This window comes from Pristiophorus japonicus, chromosome 6, assembly GCF_044704955.1.
Source record: "Pristiophorus japonicus isolate sPriJap1 chromosome 6, sPriJap1.hap1, whole genome shotgun sequence".
In the NCBI taxonomy this organism is placed as follows: domain Eukaryota; kingdom Metazoa; phylum Chordata; class Chondrichthyes; family Pristiophoridae; genus Pristiophorus; species Pristiophorus japonicus.
In genome coordinates this window covers 232,131,762-232,156,912 of record NC_091982.1, presented here as the reverse complement: position 1 = coordinate 232,156,912, position 25,151 = coordinate 232,131,762, and the positions used below count along the sequence as shown (strand labels likewise).

At 45.5% G+C, this 25,151-nt stretch overlaps 1 protein-coding gene across 1 annotated transcript; it reads left to right on the top strand.

Moving 5' to 3' along the window:
- On the top strand, positions 1-23,145 carry LOC139265401 (carboxypeptidase B-like). Its single transcript, XM_070882392.1, has 11 exons — positions 1-71; positions 164-239; positions 329-453; positions 551-653; positions 2,013-2,114; positions 2,287-2,391; positions 2,506-2,616; positions 10,469-10,559; positions 12,893-13,095; positions 17,061-17,145; positions 20,602-23,145. Exons 1-11 carry the CDS (start codon positions 1-3, stop codon positions 20,787-20,789), a joined length of 1,260 nt encoding a protein of 419 aa, XP_070738493.1. The 3' UTR covers positions 20,790-23,145.
- The last annotated feature ends 2,006 nt before the right edge of the window (positions 23,146-25,151 follow it).

Here is a 25,151-nt window from a genome sequence, read left to right as displayed (position 1 = left end):
ATGGAAGGACTTTTGTTTCTGGGTTTTGTTGCAGCTATTGTGGTCGGAAATCCCTTTGGCCGATACTCTGGGTGAGGAATGTCCCTGGATGTGCCGTGAAAGCAATGGAGGCGGGAAATCCTACCACAATTGCTAAATCTGACACTTACTTTTTGTTTGAAAGGGATAAAGTTTTTCGATTGAAGCTTGAAAATGAACAGCAACTGGAGTTTATCAGGAATGTGTCCCGCGCTGTGGAGGTATGATTTCCTGTTGCTAGTCAACGCACTGATATTTAACTAAGTTTGATTAAATGAAAATATTAATTGTGTTGTTGATGTGCACACAGATTGATTTTTGGCAGCCACATTCTGTCGAACTGGTCACCACAAACAGCAGTGTGGATTTCAGAGTGGGTGCAGACTGGGCTTCAGATATTCAGACTGGGCTGGAGGAGATTGGATTGAGATATGAGTTAGTTTTAGATCCTGTATTAACATTCACCAAACATTATAATGATATCATTCGTACCTTTTTATAAAAATAGAAAATCCTTTTTTATTTTGCACAGGATATTAATTGAGAACCTTCAGATCTTAATCGAGAATCAGTTGGACCAAAAGGGGTCACGATCTGCTAGCTACGATTATGAAAGGTATCATAATTGGGATCAGGTAAAATTAACGTGTTTGTAACTTTTTTTTAAAACGTGTATAGACGGGTGTTCGAACTTTGCCAGTCCATAGGAGCAGGAGTAGGCCATTCAGCCCCTTAAGTCTGTTCCGTCATTCGATTAGATTTGTATCATAACTCCATTTACCTGCCTTGGTTCCAGTCCTGGTGCAAACCTGCCCAGTGTGTTCTCATTCACCTTCTCCAGCTGCCTGAAAGCAGAAATGAACTACCAGGAATGAGATGGACATTAGGTGCGACTGTAATATGTTAACATAGTTTTCATTCCCGGAAGTTTCAGCTCATGTTGATAATCGCAATAAGTTTACTCTTGGAATAGACCAAGAAAATTTATCCAGCCATATTAATCTGACTTGAATCTAGTGTTGGAAAGAAAGACTTGCATTTATATAGTGCCTTTCACAAACACCAGATGTCTCAAAGCACTTTACAGTCAATGAAGTACTTTTGGAGTGTAGTCACTGTTGTAATGTGGGAAACGCGGCAGCCAATTTGCGCACAGCAAGCTCCCACAAACAGCGATGTGATAATGACCAGATCATGTGTTTTAGATGTTGGTTGACAGATAAATGTTAACCAGGACACCGGGAGAACTCCATTGCTCTTCTTCCAATAGTGCCATGGGATCTTTTACATCCACCTGAGAGGACAGATGGGGCCTCGGTTTAACATTTCATCCAAAAAACGGCACTTCCGACAGTGCAGCACTCCCTCAGTACTGCACGGGAATGTCAGCCAGGATTATGTGCTCAAGTCGCTGTGTTGGTCTTGAACCCACAACCTTCTGATGCAGAGGTGAAATGCTACCCACTGAGCCATAGGCTGACGCCTTGTACAGAGCTGCCTATGGCACATCACAGATAAGATAAACTGATCCAAATCTGGAAAGGAGAGATTAGAAATAGTGTCTGAAAGCTTGGTCGAAGAGAGAACGTTGGGAAGGATTTTACATGAGGTGAGGAGGTGGCGAGGTTTACCGAGGGAATTGCAGAATGGGACCCTGCTGACTGAAGGTCCTGTCCCCAATGGTGGGGAGAAAGCATGGGGAGGAATACACAAAAGGCCAGAGCCCAAGGAAAGGAGGTTTCAGCCCAAGATGTGGGTCTGGAGGATATTGCAGAGATAGGGTGGGGTGGGCTATGGAGGGAATTAAAGGGAAGGAAGAAGATTTTGAATTTAACATGTTAGATAATGTGGAGATAATGTATACCAATCAATACAGTAGTAATGGGCTTAATGGATAGATGTGTTCACAAGTTTAATGTTTACTAGCCATGGTGATGCATCCAAAATAATAAAAATAAATTCAGTGTCTGTTAAGGTTTGATAATCAATTGTAGATTGAATCCTGGACTGCTAACGTCGCTAATGAAAACCCAAGCCTAATTTCTCGGATCGAAATTGGAAGGAGCTATGAGGGGCGAGGAATCTATCTCCTGCGGGTAAGATCACATGTACCACATTTCATTATCGTTCTGATAGTTTCTGATCACTCCGTCCCACCTGCTGGTTTATGCCAGAAGGCTCCTGCTTTGCGAAAGCTTGATGAGGTTAGCAGTTACACTGATGACACAGCCTTACAGTCTAACGGTGTTTGCCAATCTCTTGTTAAAGGTCGGCAAGAGAACAGGATGTGTGAAACCTGCCATCTTCATGGACTGTGGAATCCATGCCAGGGAGTGGATTTCTCCAGCATTTTGCCAGTGGTTCGTGAAAGAGGCTAGTGTGAAACCTCACCTATTTCAGTTGTGGGATTTACTCACAGATGCTTTCGTATAGAATCGAGAAACATGCCCATGTAACATTTAATAAAATAGCTTATACATTCCACAGGCTATTAGAAGTTATGGAACAAAATCTACCCTGAACACTCTTGTCAATGAGTTGGATTTTCTGGTTGTTCCTGTTATAAATGTAGATGGTTACGTCTATAGTTGGACTACGGTAAGTAGCAGATTTGTGTAAAATATTTTGTAGATAATTGTTCCAGCTGGGTGGGTCTACCTTCGCCTGGCTCCATTCCAATCTACAAAAGCACAATACTCCGGTTACGGAACATCTGAAATAAAAATACTCAAAACAGGTCGGGCAGCTTCTGTGGAGAGAGAAACAGAGTTAATGTTTCAGGTCGATGACCTGTTGTCTATCCAGTCACACCCAGAGAATCTCTTGCAATGGCTTCTCTTCCTGCTGCCACACCATTACCTATGGAGTCCCCAATGATCTTCCCTTGGCCCCCTCCTATTTCTCATCCACCTACTGCCCCTCAGCAACATTATCCGAAAACACATCAGATTACACATATATGCTGATGACACCCGTTCTACCTCGCCATCACCTCACACGACTTCTCCAATGCTTCTGATTTGTCACACTGCTTGTCCAACATCCAGTATTGGATGGGCAGAAGTTGTTCCTCCAATTAAATATTGGGAAGACCGAAGCCATTGTCTTCAGTCCCCGCCACAAACTCTGTTCCCTAGCCAGTGATTCCATCCCCCCCCCTCCCTGGCCACTGTCTGAGGCTGAACTAGGCTGTTTGAAAACTTGGAATCCTATTTGACCTTGAGCTGAGCTTCCGAACCCATATCCTCTCTATCACCGAGACTGCCTACTTCCACCTCCATGATATCACCTGTCTCTGCATCTGCCTCAGTGGGTTTGCTGCTGAAGATGCCTTCCGCCCTCCCTAAACTATCTCAGCTAGTTTTTTAAAAAACTTTTAGCTGATGTTTCAATCATAAAACTGTGGGAAAATCAGTCACGTATGGTGCAATTGGGTTTGTTTCCGACATCTAACTACAGATTTTTTTACAGTTAACGTGATACACAGAAGCAAAAAGTCGATGAGTTCCCAAACAGCACAGAAACCAAACCTATACTACATTCAGCTGGGTTGACTGTGTTAAACCGAATCTATAGTTCTTACAGCTCTTCTTACTGACTTCTTAGAAAGTCACATTCTCTGGTGACACATAGATTTCATGGGAAAAATCTGCCTCTTGGACCAAGCTTTTAGTCACCTGTCTTAATGGGTCAAAAATCCCAGCCTCGCGCAGTGCGTACGGACTCGGCGAGACCTCGCAAAAGCCGGTTTTCGGGGCGCAATGCCCATGCGCCGAAATCCAGCTTTTCCGATCTGTTAAGATTTCTCTTGCCACATCTTCCGCATCCACGGGAGAAGGACATCCGCGTGGGAGAGATTGGGCTATTTGCCCAACTCATGTCCTTTAAACTCTTATAATCGATAAAAGCAGGCACTTAGCTTACTTTTACCATCGTAACACTTTTAAAACATATAAAAATTTAATTTAAACACACATTTTTATATTAAAAACTCTGTCCATTAAGGTAAGTTTATTTTAACCCTATTAAAACACATTAAAGAAAAATCTAAGAAATACATATTTTTTTCTAAAACATTTAATTTCAATTAATTTTCAATATGTGAGGTGTTTTATTTACTTATTATGCAGTGTTTTGGTGTTTTAGGGGGTTATTCTCATTGATAGTAATGGGATTCCGTACAAACAGAGCTCCCATTTTTATCAACGGGAATACTGTCTAGTGATTGGTGGTCGAGGCCCACGTGACTCCAGCATGTATGTACGTACCTGAAAGACATCTCCCTGTGCGCTGCGCAGATAAACTAGGCCTCCAACTGGGATCCTACGTTTCGCCAGGACCACCAGGTAATCTCGTAGATTTTTTTCGGGTCGGAGGCGTTCGTACGCAGGAAGTCTCCGACCGCAATTCCACAACCACCCCCCCTCCCCCCACCCCCACCCCCCCCCCCAATGTCTCCTTCTTTGGCTCGATGTCAATCTTTGTCTGATATCGGTTCTTGGACTATTTTACTACATTAAAGGCACTATATAAATGCAAGTTGTTAAAATTATCTTCTACCCCCGCTGCCCCCCCATCCCCCCCTTGTTCACCCCTCACCATTTCTACTATTGGCATTATTTACAAAAACAATAATCCATTTCTCAGCCTGTCTTGCTAATCAATAAAGTCACACCCATTGCGTTAGGAGGTCCTTGATCCCAGATGCTTGGCAAGAATAACCTGCTCTAGGTCCTCCCCTCGAGTTGTGGGCACTGGATCATTAAACAGTGACAGGTTTTTAACCAGAAAGGCTTTCACCAGACTCACAAGGTTGGGGTACAGGAGGGCAGTTACCCTTTTTACCACCTGGGCATTAAGCAACGCCGGAACAGAGCACGGAAAGCAAACTTTACTGGGGAGGATGATATGCAGATAACTGAATCTGCGTGATTTTCCCTTTTGCGCTCTGCCCAGGTGATGCTTAATGTCCAGGTGGCGAAGATGAAATTCTACCCCATTTTGTTTAAGTAAAGAAAGGCGAGCCACTATTGTGGGAAAGTATGTAATGTGTTTGTTATTTTGTATTGTTGTGCAACATACATAGAAAATCTAATATAATGTATAGAAGTACATAGGATTTACTGCACGGGTTTAGGCCATTTGGCTCAACTGGTCTAAGCCGCTGTTTTTGCTGCACAAGAGCCTCTACTCACTCTACTTCATCTAACCTTCTATCCCTTTCTCTCTCATGTATTTAGTTAGCTTCACCTTAAATGCATCTATGCAAATATATATTACAATTTTACAACTGATCTAACATTTCATTATTTCCTGGAACATCATGGGCCGCCCCGACCTGTGTGAGAACACCACCACAGGTCGGGGCTATAAATAGAGCTGGAGCGCCGGGCCCTGAAACATTGTGGGCGAAGATGAGGCGAATGAGGGTATGGGGCCTAGAAAAGCCGAGGGTCCAGGGGCAGCACGGACCAGTCCACACTGCGATATGTGTGCGCACTAGGTCTGTGCAGCAGAGCTGGTCTCCAGTCGTCCTGGTTGAACCCTTGTCACTGGACCAAGACCTAGCTCTGTCAAGCCCGTGTGGTGGCTGATGTGCAATGGTCACCACACGTTAAAAAAATCCACGCACAGGCATCTTCCACCCTCTCAATTAGAGTTCAGTACTGGAACATCGGGTCCTTCATTGAAACATCTGTGAACTCATGTGGAAGCAAGTCATCCTCGTTCGAGGGACCGCCGATGATGAAGATTTCCTGTCCATTTGTCTCCCTTCCCTTTTCCTCATCTAAAGGAGTTAACTGCTTGCTGGATTATAGGTCTGCAGATGCTGGTTGCTCTCCATTTCCTCAGTCACAAATAATGGGACTCAGTTAATGGAATAGAAATACCCTTCAGGTCTCTTTGGGTGCAGGGCCTCCTCAGGTCAAATTTTGCAGATAGTCAACTTCCAACCTCCCGAATGAAGAACTTCCTGCCAGAGGTCAAGGAACTAGCTCTGAGACTTCAGATCTCTACATATGAAAAACATGGGCTGGGAGCTTCTTCAGGGCTGCTCCTGCTTCTGCTCCCCCAATGTAACACGCCGCAGAATATCCAGCCTCTGACCCACTCTTGTTGCCACAGTATTTATGTGGCTGGTCCAGTTAAGTTTCTGGTCAATGGTGACCCCCAGGATGTTGATGGTGGGGGATTCGGCAATGGTAATGCCGTTGAATATCAAGGGGCGTTAGTTAGACTCTCGCTTGTTGGAGATGGTCATTGCCTGAAACTTGTGTGGTGCGAATGTTACTTGCCCCCAATCAGCCCAAGCCTGGATGTCGTCCAGGTCTTGCTGCATGTTGGCATGGACTGCTTCATTTTCTGAGGAGTTACGAATGGAACTGAACACTGCGCAATCATCAGTGAATATCCCCACTTCTGACCTTATGCTGGAGGGAAGCAGCTGAAGATGGCTGGGCCTAGGACACTGCCCTGAGGAATTCTTGCAGCGATGTCCTGGGGCTGAGATGATTGACCTCCAACCACCATAGCCACCTTCCTTTGTGCCAGGTATGACTCCAGCCAGTGGAGAGTTTCCCCCTGATTCCCATTGACTTCAGTTTTACTAGGGCTCCTTGGTGCCACACTCGGTCATATGCTGCCTTGATGTCAAGGGCAGTCACTCTCACCTTACCTCTGGAATTCAGCTCTTTTGTCCATGTTTGGACCAAGGCTATAATGAGGTCTGGAACCAAGTGGTCCTGGCGGAACCCAAACTGAGCATCGGTGAGCAGGTTATTAGTGAGTAAGTGCCGCTTGATAGCATTGTCGACGACACCTTCCATTACTTTGCTGATGATTGAGAGTAGACTGATGGGGCAATAATTGGCCGGATTGGATTTGTCCTGTTTTTTGTGAACAGGACATACCGGGGCAGTTTTTCACATTGTTGGGTAAATGCCAGTGTTGTAGCTGTACTGAAACAGCTTGGCTAGAGGCACTGCTAGTTCTGGAGCACAAGTCTTCAGCACAACAGCCGGGCTATTGTCGGGCCCATAGCCTTTGCTGTATCCAGTGTGTTCAGCTGTTTCTTGATATCACGTGGAGTGAATTGAATTGGCTGAAGACTGGCTTCTGCAATGGTGGGAACCTCCAGAAAATGCTGATTATGGATCATCCACTCGGCACTTCTGGCTGAAGATGGTTCAGCCTTGTCTTTTGCACTTGTGTCCTGGTCTCCGCCACCTTTGAGGATGAGGATGGGGATGAGAACCCTCCTCCTCTCCTCATTTGTTTAATTGTCCACCACCATTCATGACTGGATGTGGCAGGACTACAGAACTTTAATCTGATCTGTTGGTTGTGGGATTGTTTAGCTCCGTCTATAGCATGCTGCTTCCGCTGTTTAGCATGCATGTAGTCCTGTGTTGCAGCTTCCCCAGGTTGGCACCTCATTTTTAGGTACAACTGGTGCTGCTCCTGGCATGCTCTTCTGCATTCCTCATTGAACCAGGGTTGGTTCCCTAGTTGGTAATGACAGAGTGAGGAATTTGCCGGGCCATGAGGTGGAATACCTCAGAGCGCTTCATGGATGCCCAGTTTTGAGCTGCTAGATCTATTCTGAATCTATCCCATTTAGCACGGTGGTACTGCCACACAACATGATGGAGGATGTGCTCAGTGTAAAGACGGGATTTCGTCTTCACAAGGACTGTGCGGTGATTACTGCTGTCATGGACAGATATATCTGCGACAGATAGATTGGTGAGGATGAGATCAAGTAGGTTTTTCCTTCGTGACCCAGTTTGGCAGATATGTTCTTCAGTTCGCTCAGTATTGATGCTACCAAGCCACACTTTGAACTCCCCCATGCAGAGTACTTACTACCCTCAGTGCTTCTTGGTACACTCACAATAAAGGATGAAACTGAGTACTGTGTACAATGAGCAAATGTGACCTTAGCTTCTTTAATAAGACTGCAGAGTGCAGGTACCTCGTGGGTGGCCTGCTTATATTCTGTGCTTCTAAGGGATGCTGGGATCCATTGGGACTCCAACAGGTGGGCCCTCTGGTGGTCAGGTGTCATGCAGGTTACACAGGGTTAAGTACATAACACTTCTTCCAAGTAGTGTTCAACATGGAGGAGTACTGATTCATCAGCTGAGGGAGGGCCGTAGGTGATAATTGGCAGGAGGTTTCCTTGCCCATGTTGACCTAATGCCTTAAGATTTCATGGGGTCTGGAGTCAATGTTGAGGACTCCCTCCCAACTGTATATCACTGTCCTGCCGGTGGTACAGGATATACCCAGGGATGGTGATGGAAGAGTCTGTGACATTGGTTGAAAGGTATGTTTCTGTGAGTAATAATAATAATAACTTTTATTTATATTGCACCTTTAATGTAGTAAACCTTCCCAAGGCATTCACCAAACAGATAAATTTGACACCGAGCCACATAAAAAGAAATTACGGCAGATGACAAAAAGCTTGTTTAAAGAGGTAGGTTTTAAGGAGTGTCTTAAAGGAAGAAAGAGAGGTAGAGAGGTGGGGAGGTTTAGGGAGGGAGTTCCAGAGCTTAGAGCCCAAACAGCTGAAGGCACGACCACCGATTTGAGCAGTTATAGCGAGGGATGTTCAAGAAGCCAGAATTTGAGGAGCGCAGCCAGCTTGTGGGGTTGTGAGGCTGAAAAAGATTACAGAGATAGGGAGGGGCAAGACCATTGGAGTGCTTTGTAAACAAGGATGAGAATTTTGAAATCGAAGTGTTGTTTAACTGGGAGCCAATGTAGTTCAGAAAGCACAATGTAGATCCTGACTTGGTGCGGGTTAGTACACGGGCTGCTGAGTTTTGGATGACTTCAAGTTTACATAGTATGGAATGTGGGAGGCCGGCCAGGAGTGAGTTGGAGTAGTCAAGTCTAGAGGTAACAAAGGCATGAATGAGGGCTTCAGTGGCAGAAGTGCTGAGGCAGGAGCGGAGGCGGGCAATGTTATGGCGATGGAAAAAGGCGGTTTTAGTTATGCCGCGGATATGTGGTTGGAAACTCATTTCAGGGTCAAATATGACACTAGGTTGCAAACAGTCTGGTTCACCCTCAGATTGATGTTCAGGAGAGGGATGGAGTCAGTGGCTAGGGAACGCAGTTTGTGGTGGGGACCAAAGATAATGGCTTCGGTCTTCCCAATATGTAATTGGAAAAAATTTCTGCTCATTCAGCACTGGATGTCGGACAAGCATTCTGACAATTTAGAGACCATGGAGGGGTCGAGAGAATTGGTGGTGAAGTCGAGCTGGGTGACATCAGAGTACATGTGGAAACTGACTCCATGTTTTTGGATGATATCGCCAAGGGGCAGCATATAGATAAGAAATAAGAGGGGGCCAAAGATAGATCCTTGGGGGACACCAGAGGTAATGATGCGAGAGTGGGAAGAGAAGCCATTGCAGGAGATTTTCTGGTTACGATTAGATGGATAAGAATGGAACCAGGCGAGTGCAGTCCCACCCAGCTGGACGATGGTGGAGAGACGTTGGAGGAGGATGGAGTGGTCAAAGGCTGCAGACAGGTGGAGAAGGACAAGGAGAGATAGTTTACCTTTGTCACACTCAAAGGATGTAATTTGTGACTTTGATGAGAGCTGTTTCGGTACTGTGGCAGGGGCGGAAACCAGATTGAAAGGATTCAAACATTGAATTCATGGAGTATGACTGTGTCCGGCTGTTGCTTAACTAGCCTGTGGGACAGCTCTCCCAATTTTAGCCCCAGATGTTAGTGAGGAGGACTTTGGAGAGTCGACTGGGCTGGGTGTGCCTTTGTGGTGTCTGAATCCGTTGCTGATGTCGCTGCTGGGTGGCCCATTTGGTTTTATTCTTCTTGTATTTTGTAGCAGTTTGTGTTATAACTGAGTGTCATGCTGGGCCATTTCAGAGGACAGTTGAGAGTCAATCACAGCAAATAGGATGCAGAGCTAGTCGTGCATGTGCTGGCTCTGATAGTCCTACTCCCCATCTCTTTCCCCACAGCCCTGTATTTTTTTCCCCTTACACAACAATAACGATATGCATTTATATTGTGTCTTTAACATAGTAAAAACGGCACAAAGCATTTCACAGAAGCGCTATCAGACAAAATTTGACACTGAGACAATTAAGGAGAAATTAGGGCAGATGACCAAAAGCTTGGAGTTAGGTTTTAAGGAGCGTCTTGAAGGAGGAGAGAGAGGTAGCGAGGTTTAGGGAGGGAATTCCAGAATTCAGCACACATTTCTCCAGGGATGGGATGGCAAATGCTGGTGCCAAGTATCATGCCAAGAAAACAAGGTGATATTGGCTGCACCGTCCAATCATAATTACTGCCCCAGAGTAAAATGCCAAAACGCATTTAAATATATAAACTCGTGTGCATATAACACAATGTACTGTGAGGGTTTTATGAGTCGATGTGCCTGTTCACTATCTATCTACAGGACCGATTATGGAGGAAGACGCGCTCCAAGAATCCTGGCAGTACCTGTGTGGGTACTGATCCAAACCGAAACTTCGATGCCAAGTGGTGCTGTAAGTTGCTGCACTTTAACAAATGATCTTCTTCTGCATGTGAGGCAGTGTTTTTGTTTAAATAAATAGAATCTTTTTATGCTCATCAAAATGAATGTGATCTGGCATTGAGGAATTAGAACACATTTTTTCACTCTCCCATTGTTGGTGCCAATGGCCCCAGTTTTAACTCCAGGTGGGTTTTGAGCCAGTGAGTTTGAAATTTTGGAGATCAAGCTCGGGTTAATTTAACTCCCGAGCCTCATTTCTCCCGGAATGTGTAGGAAGTAACTATGGAAAATTGGATGCCTCACGGCCGCCCACCAATACATGGTAGTTGGCCAGATCAAGTTCTGGAGGCGTCTCGAATGGGTCTTGCAGTCGGGAGGACGGGGAGGAGTCCGGGGCAGTAAAAGTCGAAGGCTCCTCTGGGCCCCACAAAGAAATGAAAAATGCTGACTTTTTTTAAGCCTCTGCTAGGGTTGATCCTCTTCTAAATTGGTCTGGTAGGAAAACCGTAGCAACTTATTCCACTCAGACCTGAGTTAAAATGGCAGTCGAGTCTCAATGATGTCATCAGGATGCGACACACATATGTAAAGAAGGACCCCGCTGGCTTTGGGCAGGTGTCCTTGCTGCCTGCTCGGGAGAGCCGGATAAAATCATAGATGGTGAGATCCTGGTGTGGCCAGGGCGGATGAGTAACCTGGGACATTTTAGCTGATTACCCACCCAATGAATAGAGTTCAAATCATCCCCAAAGACTCACTGATGCAGTATAACACAGCTAAGTGCAAATTGATACTCTCGCTACTCTGCTCCATCACGTGTTTCAGCCCGAAACTCACAAGAGCTTTCCCTCCAGCTCCGGTAATGTCTTTGTCCATTTTCCACACCACTCACCCTTGGTCTTGTCTGTGACATTGCCAATTGGTGCTGCATTGTGGGCAGTTCAATGCTATAGGTCCATGTCCACTTGGAGATTGATTAAGACTGTCCAAACTTATTTTACAGCCAACAGACAGAAGAAACTTTTAGTCTGGGCTAGAGTTCAACCCAAATCTCCAGCTGTCTAAGCCATAGTGGACCGCTCATGGAGTATGCTTTAAAGCAACTTGAACATAAATGGACAACTTCAAAAATGTCCAGATTAAAAGTGTGGTAAAATGCGTTTAATAAAGTACACTCGGACTTATCTGTTCAAAACTGGTTTCAAATTTCCGTAAGTCTCCCTCCATTGACAGTAGTGTGGCAGAGGGAGAGGAGGTTGCTACAAGGCCCTTCTATCTGCTATACTTGGAGCCACCCCTGGCACTGCTCTGGACCCACTGCCATGGTTCACGTGACGGTCTCCGGGAGCTGTGAGAACAGGGGTAGGCAGGAGGGCAATGGGCCGGGTGCCCAGAACGTACACACGCCCATCCCCCCCCCTCCCCCCACCCTCATCCCCTCACCTGGCATTTGCATACATCAGGTGAGCAAGGAGCAGCCTACGACAGGCCCAGCATTGGAGGGCGGGGGTGGCGTGATAAGGGAGGAAGATCCAGCCTTTTATCTGTGGCCCACAGCTTATTGAAGAAGTAGATAATGTTAACAAGTCATCATCATAGGCAGTCCCTCGGAATTGAGGAAGACTTGCTTCCACTCTTAACATGAGTCCTTCGGTGGCTGAACAGTCCAAATCGAGAGCCACAGTCCCAGTCACAGGTGGGACAGATAGTCGTTGAGGGTAAGGGAGGGTGGGACAGGTTTGCCGCACACTGTTTCCGCTGCCTGCACTTGTTTACTGCATGCTCTAGGCGATGAGACTCGAGGTGCTCAGTGCCCTCCCGGATGCACTTCTTCCACTTAGGGCGGTCTTTGGCCAAGGACTCCCAGATGTCGGGAGGATGTTGCATTTTGTCAGGGAGGCTTTGAGGGTGTCCTTGTAACGTTTCCGCTGCCCACCTTTGGCTCGTTTGCCGTGAAGGAGTTCCGAGTAGAGTGCTTGCTTTGGGAGTCTCGTGTCTGGCATGCGAACTATGTGGCCTGCCCAGCAGAGCTGATCAAATGTGGTCAATGCTTCAATGCTAGGGATGTTGGCCTGGTCGAGGACGCTAACGTTGGTGCATCTGCCCTCTCAGGGGATTTGTAGGATCTTGCGAAGACATCATTGGTGGTATTTCTCCAGCGACTTGAGGTGTCTACTGTACATGGTCCATGTTTCTGAGCCATACAGGAGGGCATGTATTACTACTGCTCTGTAGACCATGAGCTTGGTGGCAAATGAGGAAAAGAGTGTTGAAGACCAGGCCCTCAAAACTGTTAACAAGTAGGAGGCCATTGTAACCGTTTAATACCTGTCTTACCTGCAGCCACTGGTGCCTCAAGGAACCCGTGTGATTATACTTACTGTGGATCAAATGTAGAATCCGAGAAGGAAGTCAAGGCTGTTGCAAACTACATCCGTAACCACCGTTCAATCATCAAGGCTTATCTCACAATGCATTCGTACTCTCAGCTTTGTTTGTTCCCATACTCCTACACCAATTCGTTGGCAGTGAACCATGTAGAACTGGTAAGTGACTGCGTCGTAGAAATTAATTAGCAATGATTTAAAGGTATTTATATAAATCACTTGTTTATTATGTAAAGGGGCCTAGTTCCTTGTTGATCATGATGTAACCGTGTACAGGATACAATGTGGATGCAACGTAGAGCATCCTATTACTGCGTCGTAGCCACTGCTTCATTTGTGATCGATTATCTGACACAGCTGGAAAATGCCATTTTCATGCCTGACATAGAATCATACAGCACAGAAGGAGGCCATTCGACCCATCGTGCCTGTGCCGGCTCCCTGACAGAGCTACCAATTAGTCCCACTCCCATAGCTCTGCACATGTTTAAGTATATATCCAATTCCCTTTTGAAAGTTACTATTGAATATGCCTCCCCCACCCTTTCAGGCAGCGCGTTCCAGATCGTAACAACTCGCTGAGTAAAAAAGATTCACCTCATCTCTCCCCGCGCCCCGCCCCCGCTCCAGGCATTTTTGCCAATAATCTTCAATCCGTGTTCTCTGGTTATCAACCCTCCTGCAGGGGGAAACAATTTCTTTCCATCTACTCTATCAAAACCCTTATAATTTTGAACATTTCCATTAGAACTCTCCATAACCTTTGCTCTGAGGAGAAGAATCCCAGCTTCTCCAGTCTCTCTACATAACTGAATTCCCTCATCCCAGGTACAATCCTGGTAATGATCCTCTTCACTGTCTCCAAAGCCTTGTCATCCTTTCAAAAGTGCAGTGCCCAGAATTGGACACAATACTCAAGTTGAGGTCTAACCAGTGATTTTATAAAGGTCTACCATAAGAACATAAGAAATAGGAGCAGGAGTAGTCCATATGGCCCCTCGAGCCCACTCCGCCATTTAATAAGATCATGGCTGATCCGATCATGGACTCAGCTCCACTTCCCTGCCCACTCCCCATAACCCTTTACTCCCTTATTGATCAAAAATCTGCCTACGCCTTAAATATATTCAATGACCCAGCCTCTACAGCTCTCTGGGGCAGAGAATTCCACAGATTTACAACCCTCTGAGAGCAGAAATTCCTCCTCATCTCAGTTTTAAATGGCCGTCCCCTTAGTCTGAGACTATGTCCCCTTGTTTTAGTTTCCCCTATGAGTGAAATATCCTCTCTGCATCTACTTTGTTGAGCCCGCTCATTATGTTATATGTTTCGATAAGATTACCTCTCATTCTTCTGAACTCCAATGAGTATAGGCCCAACCTACTCAACCTATCTTCATAAGTCAACCTCCTCATCTTCAGAATCAACCTAGTGAACCTTCTCTGAACAGCCTCCAATGCAAATATATCCTTCCATAAATACGGAGACCAAAACTGTATGCAGTACTCCAGGTGTGGCCTCACCAATACCCTATACAGTTGTAGCAGGACTGCTCTGCTTTTATACTCTTTCCACCTTACAGTAAAAGCCAACATTCCATTTTCCTACCTGATCACTTGCTGTACCTGCATACTAACGTTTTGTGTTTCATGCACAAGAACCCCCAGGTCCCTCTATACTGCAGAACTTTGCAATTTTTCTCTATTTAAATTATAATTTGCTTTTCTATTTTTTCTCAAAGTGGATAACCTCACATTTTCCCACATTACACTCCATCTGCCAAATTTTTGCCCACTCACTTAGCCTGTCTATATCTCTTTGCAGATTTTTTGTGTCCGCCTCACAATTTGCTTTCCCACCCATCTTTGTATCATCAGCAAACGTGGCTACATTACACTCAGTCCCTTCATCCAAGTCATTAATATAGATTGTAAATAGTTGAGGACCCAGCACCAATCCCTGCGGCACCCCACTAGTTACTGTTTGCCAACTGGAAAATGACCCATTTATCCCGACTCTGTTTTCTTTTAGTTAGCCAATCCTCTATCCATGCTAATATATTACCCACAGCCCCGTGAACGTTTACCTTGTGCAGTGACCTTTTACGTGGCACATTATCGAATGCCTTCTGAAAATCCAAATACACCACATCCACTGGTTCCCCCTTATCCACCCTGCTGGTTACATCCTCAAAGAACTCCAGCAAATTTGTCAAACATGATTTCCCTTTCACAAAACCACACTGACTCTGCTTGATTGAATTATGCTTTTCCAAATGTCCCACTACTGCTTCCTTAATAATGGACTCCAGCATGTTCCCAATGACAGATGTTAGGCTAACTGGTCTATAGTTCCCTGCTTTTTGGTCTGCCTCCTTTTTTTAAATAGGGACATTCCATTTGCAGTTTTCCAATCTGCTGGGACCTCTTCAGAATCCAGGGAATTCTAGTAGATTACAACCAATGCATCCACTATCTCTGTAGCCACTTCTTTTAAGACCCTAGGATACAAGTCATCAGGTCCAGGGGACCTGGCTACCTATAGTCCCATTATTTTACCGAGTACTACTTCATTAGTGATTGTATTAAGTTCCTCCCTCCCTATAGCCCCTTGGGATTGGGATGTTTTTAGTGTCTTCTACCGTGAAGACCGATACAAAATATTTGTTCAACATCGCTGCCATTTCCCTGTTCTCCATTATTAATTCCCCAGTCTCATCCTCTCGGGGACCATAATTTACTTTAGCCACTCTTTTCCTTTTTATGTACCTGTAGAAACTCTTACTCTCTGTTTTTATATTTCGTGCTAGTTTACTTTCATAATCTATCTTCCCTTTCTATCATTTTTTTAGTTGTCCACCACTATACCACCCTAGTATGGTGGAGGAAAGTCCAGCTTGTTGGAATATAGAAGCAGAGCTTCGGCCTCAATGTCATTCTGGAATGTAAAGATAAACCCTGGCTTCTATTCTCCATCGCTAACCGCCTTTTTAAACCACTCCCCAGTCTCCACCCTCACCTCCGACAATAAGTGTGAGGAGCTCATGGACTTCTTTGTCTCTAAGATTGAGACCATCCATTCGGACGCCTCTGCCTCTTCCCTTCCTTCCCCTGGCCCACCGGGCCAAACTTCCTCTAATGGTCCCCACTGCCCTAGCCCTGACCTTACATCTTTCTCCAGTTTCTCTCCGATCTCCCCTTATGACCTTTCTGAGCTCATCCTGTCCATGAGACTCACTTCCTGCCCCCTTGACCCTATTCCCACCAAACTGCTGACCACCCAACTTCCTTTTCTGGTTCCCATGTTTGCCGCCATTGTTAACGGTTCGCTCTCCTCAGGTACTGTCCTCCTCTCTCCCTAAAATCTGCCGTCATCACCCCTCTCCGATAAAAACTAAGACCGCCTATTTCCACCTCCGTAACATCGCCCAGCTCCGCCTTGCCTCAGCTCATCAACTGCTGAAGCCTTCATCCATGCCTTTGTTACCTCTAGACTTGACTATTCCAACGCACTCCAGGCTGGCGTCCCACATTCTACCCTATGTAAACTAGAGGTGATCCAAAACTCTACTGCCCATGTCTTAACTCGCACCAAGTCCCGCTCACCCATCACCCCTGTGCTCGCTGACCTACATTGGCTCTCGGTTAAGCAACACCTCGATTTCAAAATTGTCATCCTTATTTTCAAATCCCTCCATAGCCTTGCCCCTCCCTATCTCTGTAATCTCCTCCAACCCTACAACCCCCTGAGATGTCTGTGCTCCTCTAATCCTCTTGAGCATCCCTGATTATAATCGCTCAACCATTGGTGGCTGTGCCTTCTGTTGCCTGGGCCCTAAGCTCTGGAACTCCCTGCCTAAACCTCCCCGCCTCTCTACCTCTCTTTCCTCCTTCAAGACGTTCCTTAAAACATACCTCTTTGACCAAGCTTTTGTTCATCTGCCCTAATTTCTACCAATGTGGCTCGATGTCAAATTTTTATTGCATGATACTCATGTGAAGCGCCTTGGGATGTTTCACTATGTTAAAGGCGCTATATAAATACAAGTTGTTGTTGTTGTCTAGCATTTTGTTTTTTATTATATTTAGTGATCGGGTTTGTTCTTCGGTGATTTTTTATTTCAGAATAGCCTAGCTATGAATGCGGTTACGGCCTTGACAAGTCTTTATGGAACTCACTATACCTATGGTCCCGGAGGAGGGACATTGTGTAAGTATCCTGCTTCATGGCTATAGGCCTAAAGTCTGCATTATCTATGACGGAGTGAATATCGACACCACTGCCAGGCCAATGACGGCATGCTATCGCTCAGTCGCTCAAGCCCAAGTGTTAGTGCTGTGCTGTGTTGAAGTGTTTTACACTGTAGAGTTCTGCACTTGGCCATGTAGAGAACACGGCATCACATTACACATTACACTTCTTCATTCTTTGTGGAACAAGATGTGTTGGGATCATTCTTGTCCTCCCAGCTCCTGGTGGTGCCATGACAAATCTTGTCAGTTACGTTGCGCGGTGTTGCCAAATGCAGCCTATCTTTAAACAATAAGAGAAAGTGCTGAGCCTTATTGCATGGGAGCTTGAGCTTGCTGTGCCCCAGATTGGTAGGCTAGGTGCTCACCATTGTGGTTCCCTGCATGCCGAGCTCCCGATCTCAGCTTTGTGTCACCAAGGAGATGCATTGAAGGGAGATGAGGCCTTCTCAGCTGGGGACTGTCACACTGTCATCATAGGCAGTCCCTCGGAATCGAGGAAGACTTGCTTCCACTCTTAAAATGAGTCCTTAGGTGGCGGAACAGTCCAATACGAGAGCCACAGTCCCTGTCACAGGTGGGACAGATAGTCATAGAAACATAGAAAATAGGTGCAGGAGTAGGCCATTCAGCCCTTCGAGCCTGCACCACCATTCAATAAGATCATGGCTGATCATTCACCTCAGTACCCCTTTCCTGCTTTCTCTCCATACTCCTTGATCCCTTTAGCCGTAAGGGCCACATCTAACTCCCTTTTGAATATAAGTAATGAACTGGCCTCAACAACTTTCTGTGGTCGAGAATTCCACAGGTTCACAAGTCTCTGAGGGAAAGGAAGGGTGGGACTAATTTGCTGCACGCTCTGTTGGCTGCCTGTGGGCTGGTAAGGAATCCAGAGTAAGATCTAGGTGACCACAGCTGGAGAAACGGAAAGGAGGATTATATCTTCCAACCATGAGTTGGCATGACCTGAGCAGTCCAGCTCTGACACTTGGAATGCTCTCTCCCCTTTGAAACCCATGGCTGAACATGGAAGCTGCAATCTGATTCATTTCGGTCATTCATAAAAGTGCCAACGTAATCTGAAAGCACACCAGTGCTCACAGTCTTGAGGAAAGCCTGCCACTCAGTGACGACACCAATACATGCCAACTGTGAGCTTTTCTAGTCTCGACTATCACAATGCTTGCCTGACCGGCTTCACATCTATCCACTCTCTATAAATTTAAGCCTACCTGAAACTCTGCTAGTCCGTATCCTAACCTGTTCCAAGTCCCGTTCACTCACCTCCCCTAATGCTTGCTCACCTACATTGGTTCCCGGTCCCCGAATGCCTTCATTTTAGAATTCTCATCTTCGTGGTCAAATACCCTAGACACTGGATGTTTGGGCATTCAGAGGTCGATTCTCGGAGCCTCGGGGCGTGAAGAGAGGAGGGGCCTGTGCAAGATATTTCACGGGAAGCTTCTTTACCAAGATAGCGGTTAGAATGTGAAACATGCATGGAGTAGTTGAGACGACTAGTACAGATGCCTTTCAGGGGAAACTCGATAAGCTTATGAGGGCGAAAGGAATAGAAGGATAAGTTAATGGGGTTAGATGATGTAGGGTGGGAAGAGGATCATGTGGATGATAAACGCCAGCACATACCAATTGGGCTGAACGGCCTGTTTCTCTGCTGGAAGCTCTATGTAATTCTATGTAAAAAAAACCCTGTACACAAGGCCCATCATTTTGTTGAAATCATTTTTTTCTTTACCGACTGCCTGCTCCTTCCAGGCCTCGAGGCCTCCGGAGTCCTGCCACAGCAAGTCACTATCCTCAGACTGGTGTGACTCCCGGGCTTCTGCCAGGACCCCACCACCCACACACAAATCGCCTTGGGGGCCTGAAATATGACCAGGTTCAAATATCATCTCTGGGCCGGGCAGAAATCCTGCCCAACAGGAAAAGCATCTGTTATGTATGCATGATTGTATTGTTATGATGTTCTGTAACACTGTATGTACCTTCACCCTGTACACGCCTTACCTGTACACCAGAGGATGCTGCTGCTGGAGACCTAAGGGTTAGAAACATAGATAGAAACACAGAAAATAGGTGCAGGAGTAGGCTATTCGGCCCTTCGAGCCTGCACCACCATTCAATAAGATCTTGGCTGATCATTCACCTCAGTACCCCTTTCCTGCTTTCTCTCCATACGCCTTGATCCCTTTAGCCGTAAGGGCCATATCTAACTCCCTCTTGAATATATCCAATGAACTGGCATCAACAACTCTCTACAGTAGGGAATTCCACAGGTTAACAACTCTCTGAGTGAAGAAGTTTCTCCTCATCTCAGTCCTAAATGGCTTACCCCTTATCCTTAGATTATGTCCCCTGGTTCTGGGCTTCCCCAACATCGGGAACATTCTTCCTGCATCTAACCTGTCCAGTCCCGTCAGAATCTTATATGTTTCTATGAGATCCCCTCTCATCCTTCTAAACTCCAGTGAATACAGGCCCAGTCGATCTAGTCTCTCCTCTTATGTCAGTCCTGCCATCCCGGGAATCAGTCTGGTGAACCTTCGCTGCACTCCCTCAATAGCAAGAACGTCCTTCCTCAGATTAGGAGACCAAAACTGAACACAATATTCCAGATGAGGTCTCACTACGGCCCTGTACAACTGCAGTAAGACCTCCCTGCTCCTATACTCAAATCCCCTAGCTATGAAGGCCAACATATCATTTGCCTTCTTCACCGCCTGCTGTACCTGCATGCCAACTTTCAATGACTGATGTACCATGACACCCAGGTTTTGTTGCACCTCCCCTTTTCCTAATCTGCCACCATTCCAATAATATTCCTGTTTTTGCCTCCAAAGTAGAAAACCTCACATTTATCCACATTATACTGCATCTGCCACGCATTTGCCCACTCACCTAACCTGTCCAAGTTACCCTGCAGCCTTTTAGCGTCCTCCTCACAGCTTACACTGCCACCCAGCTTAGTGTCATCTGCAAACTTGGAGATATTACAATCAATTCCCTCATCCAATTCTTTAATGTATATTGTAAATAGCTGGAGTCCTAGCACTGAGCCCTGCAGCACCTCACTAGTCACTGCCTACCATTCTGAAAAGGACCCGTTTATCCCGACTCTCTGCTTCCTGTCTGCCAACCAGTTCTCTATCCACGTCAGTACACTACCCCCAATACCATGTGCTTTTATTTTGCACACCAATCTCTTGTGTGGGACACACTGCAGGTAACACAGTATAAAAGGGAGCTCACCCCTTGGCCTGTTTCTCTACTGGAAGCTCTATGTAATTCTATGTAAAGACTAAAGCCCAGTCTCATGTCAGTGCTATATTTTATACAGTAAAATACATTCTATAAAATGGCCTCATTGACGTTTACATTCTTCTCCCATCAGACCTTGCAGCTGGAGGTTCAGACGACTGGGCCTATGATCTTGGCATCAAGTATTCTTTCACCTTTGAACTCCGTGACACTGGCAAACATGGCTTCCTGTTGCCCGACACCCTGATCAGGCCAACGTGTGAAGAAACCATGTTGGCGATCAACTATATCGCCACTTACGTTCTCAACCATCCATATTAACCCACTGGATAAAGGGGCAATATTATAGATGTCTGTTGGCTGACTTTAAAGTTTAAGGTTTAGAAGTGAAATCCTCTTCAGTCTTGCATGTGGAAGGTTTTTAAATATATATATAATGCACCAGTACAATAAATGTACAGCAGGAATATGCTGAATAGGGTAATATTTGTCTTGGAATATGCATCAACGACTGGTTGAATTGACAAAGCCCTTGTTATACTCATCGAATCATAGAATCATACAGCACAGACAGAGGCCATTTGGCGCATCATGTCTGTGACGGATATTTGAATGAGCTATCCAATTAGTCCCACTCCACTCCTTTTTCCCCATAGCCTTGCAAAATTTTCCTTATCAAGTATATACTTGAATTACTTTGAACTTGCATTCACCACCCTTTCAGAAAGTGCATTCCAAATCATAATTAACTCGGTGCATAAAGAAATCTCTCCTCAGATCTGTGTCCTCTGGTTACCAACCCTCCTGCTAGTAGTAACAGTTTCCCTCTATCCCAAAACCCCAGGAATGAAGTAGGCTTGTTATACAAATAATAGCACTCAGTAACAAAATGGTGCTACTATATGGCTGCTGTGCCTCCATAGCAACTCATGGCTGCTCACCGGAGTAGCCTTAGCTCCATAATATTGATTGGGACTAACACAATATCCCAGAACACAGTAGTACAGTATTAGTATTAGGTAGTCCCTCGTATCGAGGATGACCCACTTCCACACCAAAAAGGGATGAATTCACAGGTGTATACAAAATAGGTGCAGGAATTAGGCCATTTGGCCCTTCGAGCCTGCACCACCATTCAATAAGATCATGGCTGATCATGCAACTTCAGTATCCCATTCCTGCTTTCTCTCCATACCCCTTGATCCCTTTAGCCATGAGGGCCAAATCTAACTCCCTTTTGAATATATCTAACGAGCTGGCCTCAACAACTTTCTGTGGTAGAGAATTCCACAGGTTCACAATTCTCTGAGTGAAAAAGTTTCTCCTCATCTCGGTCCTAAATGGCTTACCCCTTATCCTTAGACTGTGACCCCTGGTTCTGGACTTTCCCAACATCGGGAACATTCTTCCTGCATCTAACCTGTCCAATCCCGTCAGAGTTTTATATATAGAAACATTTCAATCGGAGACCTAATATTCCAGGTCCAGATCTACATACTGAAGGGTGGAAGATGCCTGTGCATGGATTCTTTTAATGTGAGGTGGCCATTGCACACCAGCCACCACATGGGGTTGGCAGAGCTAGATCTTAATCCAGTGGCAAGGGATAACCGAGACCTCTGCTGCACGGACCTGAATACAATGTATGTTATGACACCAAAATATTGTAACACATTTTGAAACTGCTCTTTATTGTTAGCAGTATGCCCCTGATTGATGAGCAGTTTGAACAATGGGTAAAACAGGTTACACATGCTGTACGTTTTCTTGGCCTCCAAAACACATGGCATACATGCTAAAGTAGATGCAATACTTGATGCAGTGTTGCCGCAGTGCCAGAGGTGGAAGTGTAAGAATAAAAGTGTATGTTAATGATAGAATTGATATGAGATGTATGTAATAAAGCTGAACTGCCTCCGCAAGATCCTGCAAATCCACTGGGAGGATAGGCGCACCAACGTCGGTGTTCTTGATCAGGCCAACGTCCCCAGCATCGACGCACTGACCACACTCGATCAGTTCCGTGGGCAGGCCACATTGTCCGCATGCCCGACACGAGACTCCCAAAACAAGTGCTCTACTCGGAGCTCCTACATGGCAAGCGATCCCCAGGTGGGCAGAGGAAACGTTTCAAGGACACCCTCAAAGCCGCCTTGATAAAGTGCACCATCCCCACCGGCACCTGGGAATCCCTGGCCAAAGACTGCCCTAAGTGAAGGAAGAGCATCCGGGAGGGCACTAAGCACCTCGAGTCTCATCGCTGAGCGCATGCAGAAACAAACCCATCGAAATTAAAAGGTGTTAGTAGGAAAACGATTAACTTCATCAAGGAACAGCGCCAGTGTGTGAGGAAAGCCAATGAAGAACTGCCCTGAAACTAAGACTCAATCCTGGGGCTTTACCAGTTGAGAAACCATGGACCTACGAGATATAAAAAAGGAAGCTCAAAGCTTGTTCTCTCTCTTTTGATGACCATGCGCCGAAGCAGGAAGCCACCCTTTACAGAACCAGACAAGAAGCAAGGAAAGAGACCGCGAGCTTTGCCTGACTCAGAGGGAAGTATATGTCTGTGTAAATCTGTAACCCATTACCTTACCTGTTGTAATTAAGTAGAGTCTATAGGATACAAGTCAACTGTTGTTTTATCCGATAGGCTACATGCATGTGTGTGTGTTTAATAAACCTATTCCAAATTGTTTTAAAAGAATTGGTCTTGCTGTCAATTTAATGCCAGGGAGATTTAGAAATCTTACAGAAACTTATTTTGGGCCGTAGCAGAAATGGAACTGAATATCAAATGGGGCCTATAACAATAACTATGTATTTTAAAATTTTTTATTAAGTACGAGTTGGTTTATTAACAAAGGTTTAACAATCACACAACACATTACCAGTTCATCCACTAGGCTCACAACTGCATACCCCATCGTGGATGACCTCGACTCAACTGACACAATGCAACAGTTCTACAACTATTACCTGTGCGATACCACCCTATTTGTGATAGCACCCAAGAAAATGTTCTACTCACCACACCTCCCCACCACCAGCCCCCTCCCCCCACCCCATCACACCATGTCGAAGGGGAGCATAACAGGAGTAGCATGAAAGAGGGTAAATTGTTTAATGCACCTTAGTTACGTTAGCCCCGAAACACAACACAGGAAAAACAGGTAGAGTGCATCAAATCCCAGGATCACACCAGCAGCCAATGGCTTAATGCCAGTCAGTGCAGTTCCAGGACTGCAGTGCCCAGCAAGGTTCCCGCATGTCACAGAGGACAAGGGGAACTGGTAAACCATCATCGGGGCCTTTTTAAAAACAGAAGAAATATAATTCATCAGTTGGATTATATTTATCTAAATTTCACTCTCCAAGTGCACATTATTATTCAGGGAAGGCAATTTTCCATCTTTTTAAAGTATCACAGTCATTTGTTAGGAAGTATAAGTATCTTTATTGCAAGAAGATAATTGTTATTTTAAAGCATATATTGTTTTAGGTTTTCATCTTTTGCACTGTTGCACATTAAAGGGTGTGGTATTGGATTAATAATCCAGAGGTTGCGGCCTGGATTTCCCTCTGAATTACCACCCAGTTTGGGGAGGATTTGAGGTGGTAGACAGGGTAAAATGTATTATGAATTATGATCTCCTCAACTCCACTGTGAAAAATCTGCATCTAAATCATTCCTTACAAAAAAAACAAGGCCAGTACTCTTAAAGGTCTGGAGTGGGCCTGAATTTATATAAATTTTGCAGCCAATGTGTTTACAGCTAATGTCTCCGATCCATTTTGCCCAACCTACCTCCCCAACCTCGGCCAAACAATTAGTGCCTCTATATAAGTGCAGGTAGGGGCTGCCAGGAGGTCTCCCTGAGGGAGATACCACATTAAGGAGGCCATTCGATGTGCTGAAAGCTGGTGATACTCTGTCTGCCAATTGGTCTCTTTATTACTTTGGAACTTCAGTCAGGAGATTTGCTGCTACTTTTACTCAGCTCAGCTCAAAGTGCTGGAACATGGCTTTCTCAATGGGACTACCTCAATTCTTATGCTGTGAAGAGGAGGAGGAGGACATGGAAGAAACTAGATTGGAGATTCTTACAGTCAGGCATCACAGAAGGTATTTCTTCCCTATGCTCTCATAGCCACTCACCTGGGTCTACAGACCAGAAGGCGATTTCTTAGCCTTTTCTGACAGTCAGTGCCTCAGGAGGCTGCTGTTTCCCTGAGAGGTTAGTTGGGAAATATACTTTCTTTCTTTCTATTTGTCTGTCTTTCTCTCTTTCTCTCTCGCTTTCTCTTTCTCTTTCTCTTTCTCTTTCTCTCTCTCTTTCTCTCTTTCTTTCCCTCTCCTTTCTTTCTCTCTTCCCCCCCACCCCCACTACCCCCTGAACACCAGCAGCCCACTTCCATCAGGGGAACAGCATTGTCTGTACCAGTCAATCCCAACAATGCATTCGAGATCTTTGTGTCTGGATCTTTCCAGGCAGCAGCACATGACCTCTGCCACATTTGTTAGACAGCTGTTTACTACTACATCAAAGAGTTGCTCTATTCAGGAGAGCTGCCCAATTTGTACCCTTCCCAATGCTCGCAGACACACAAAAAGTGCGATCCACTTCTACAGAAAAGAAAGATTTGGATTTATATAACGCCTTTCATGACATAAGAACATAA

Bases quoted from the DNA above. Each gene is read 5' to 3' on its own strand.
- LOC139265401 (XM_070882392.1), top strand. From the start codon at position 1: ATGGAAGGACTTTTGTTTCTGGGTTTTGTTGCAGCTATTGTGGTCGGA. The intron at 454-550 runs GTTAGTTTTAGA...TATTTTGCACAG, and splicing joins GAGATTGGATTGAGATATGA to GATATTAATTGAGAACCTTC. The intron at 2,115-2,286 runs GTAAGATCACAT...CTCTTGTTAAAG, and splicing joins GAGGAATCTATCTCCTGCGG to GTCGGCAAGAGAACAGGATG.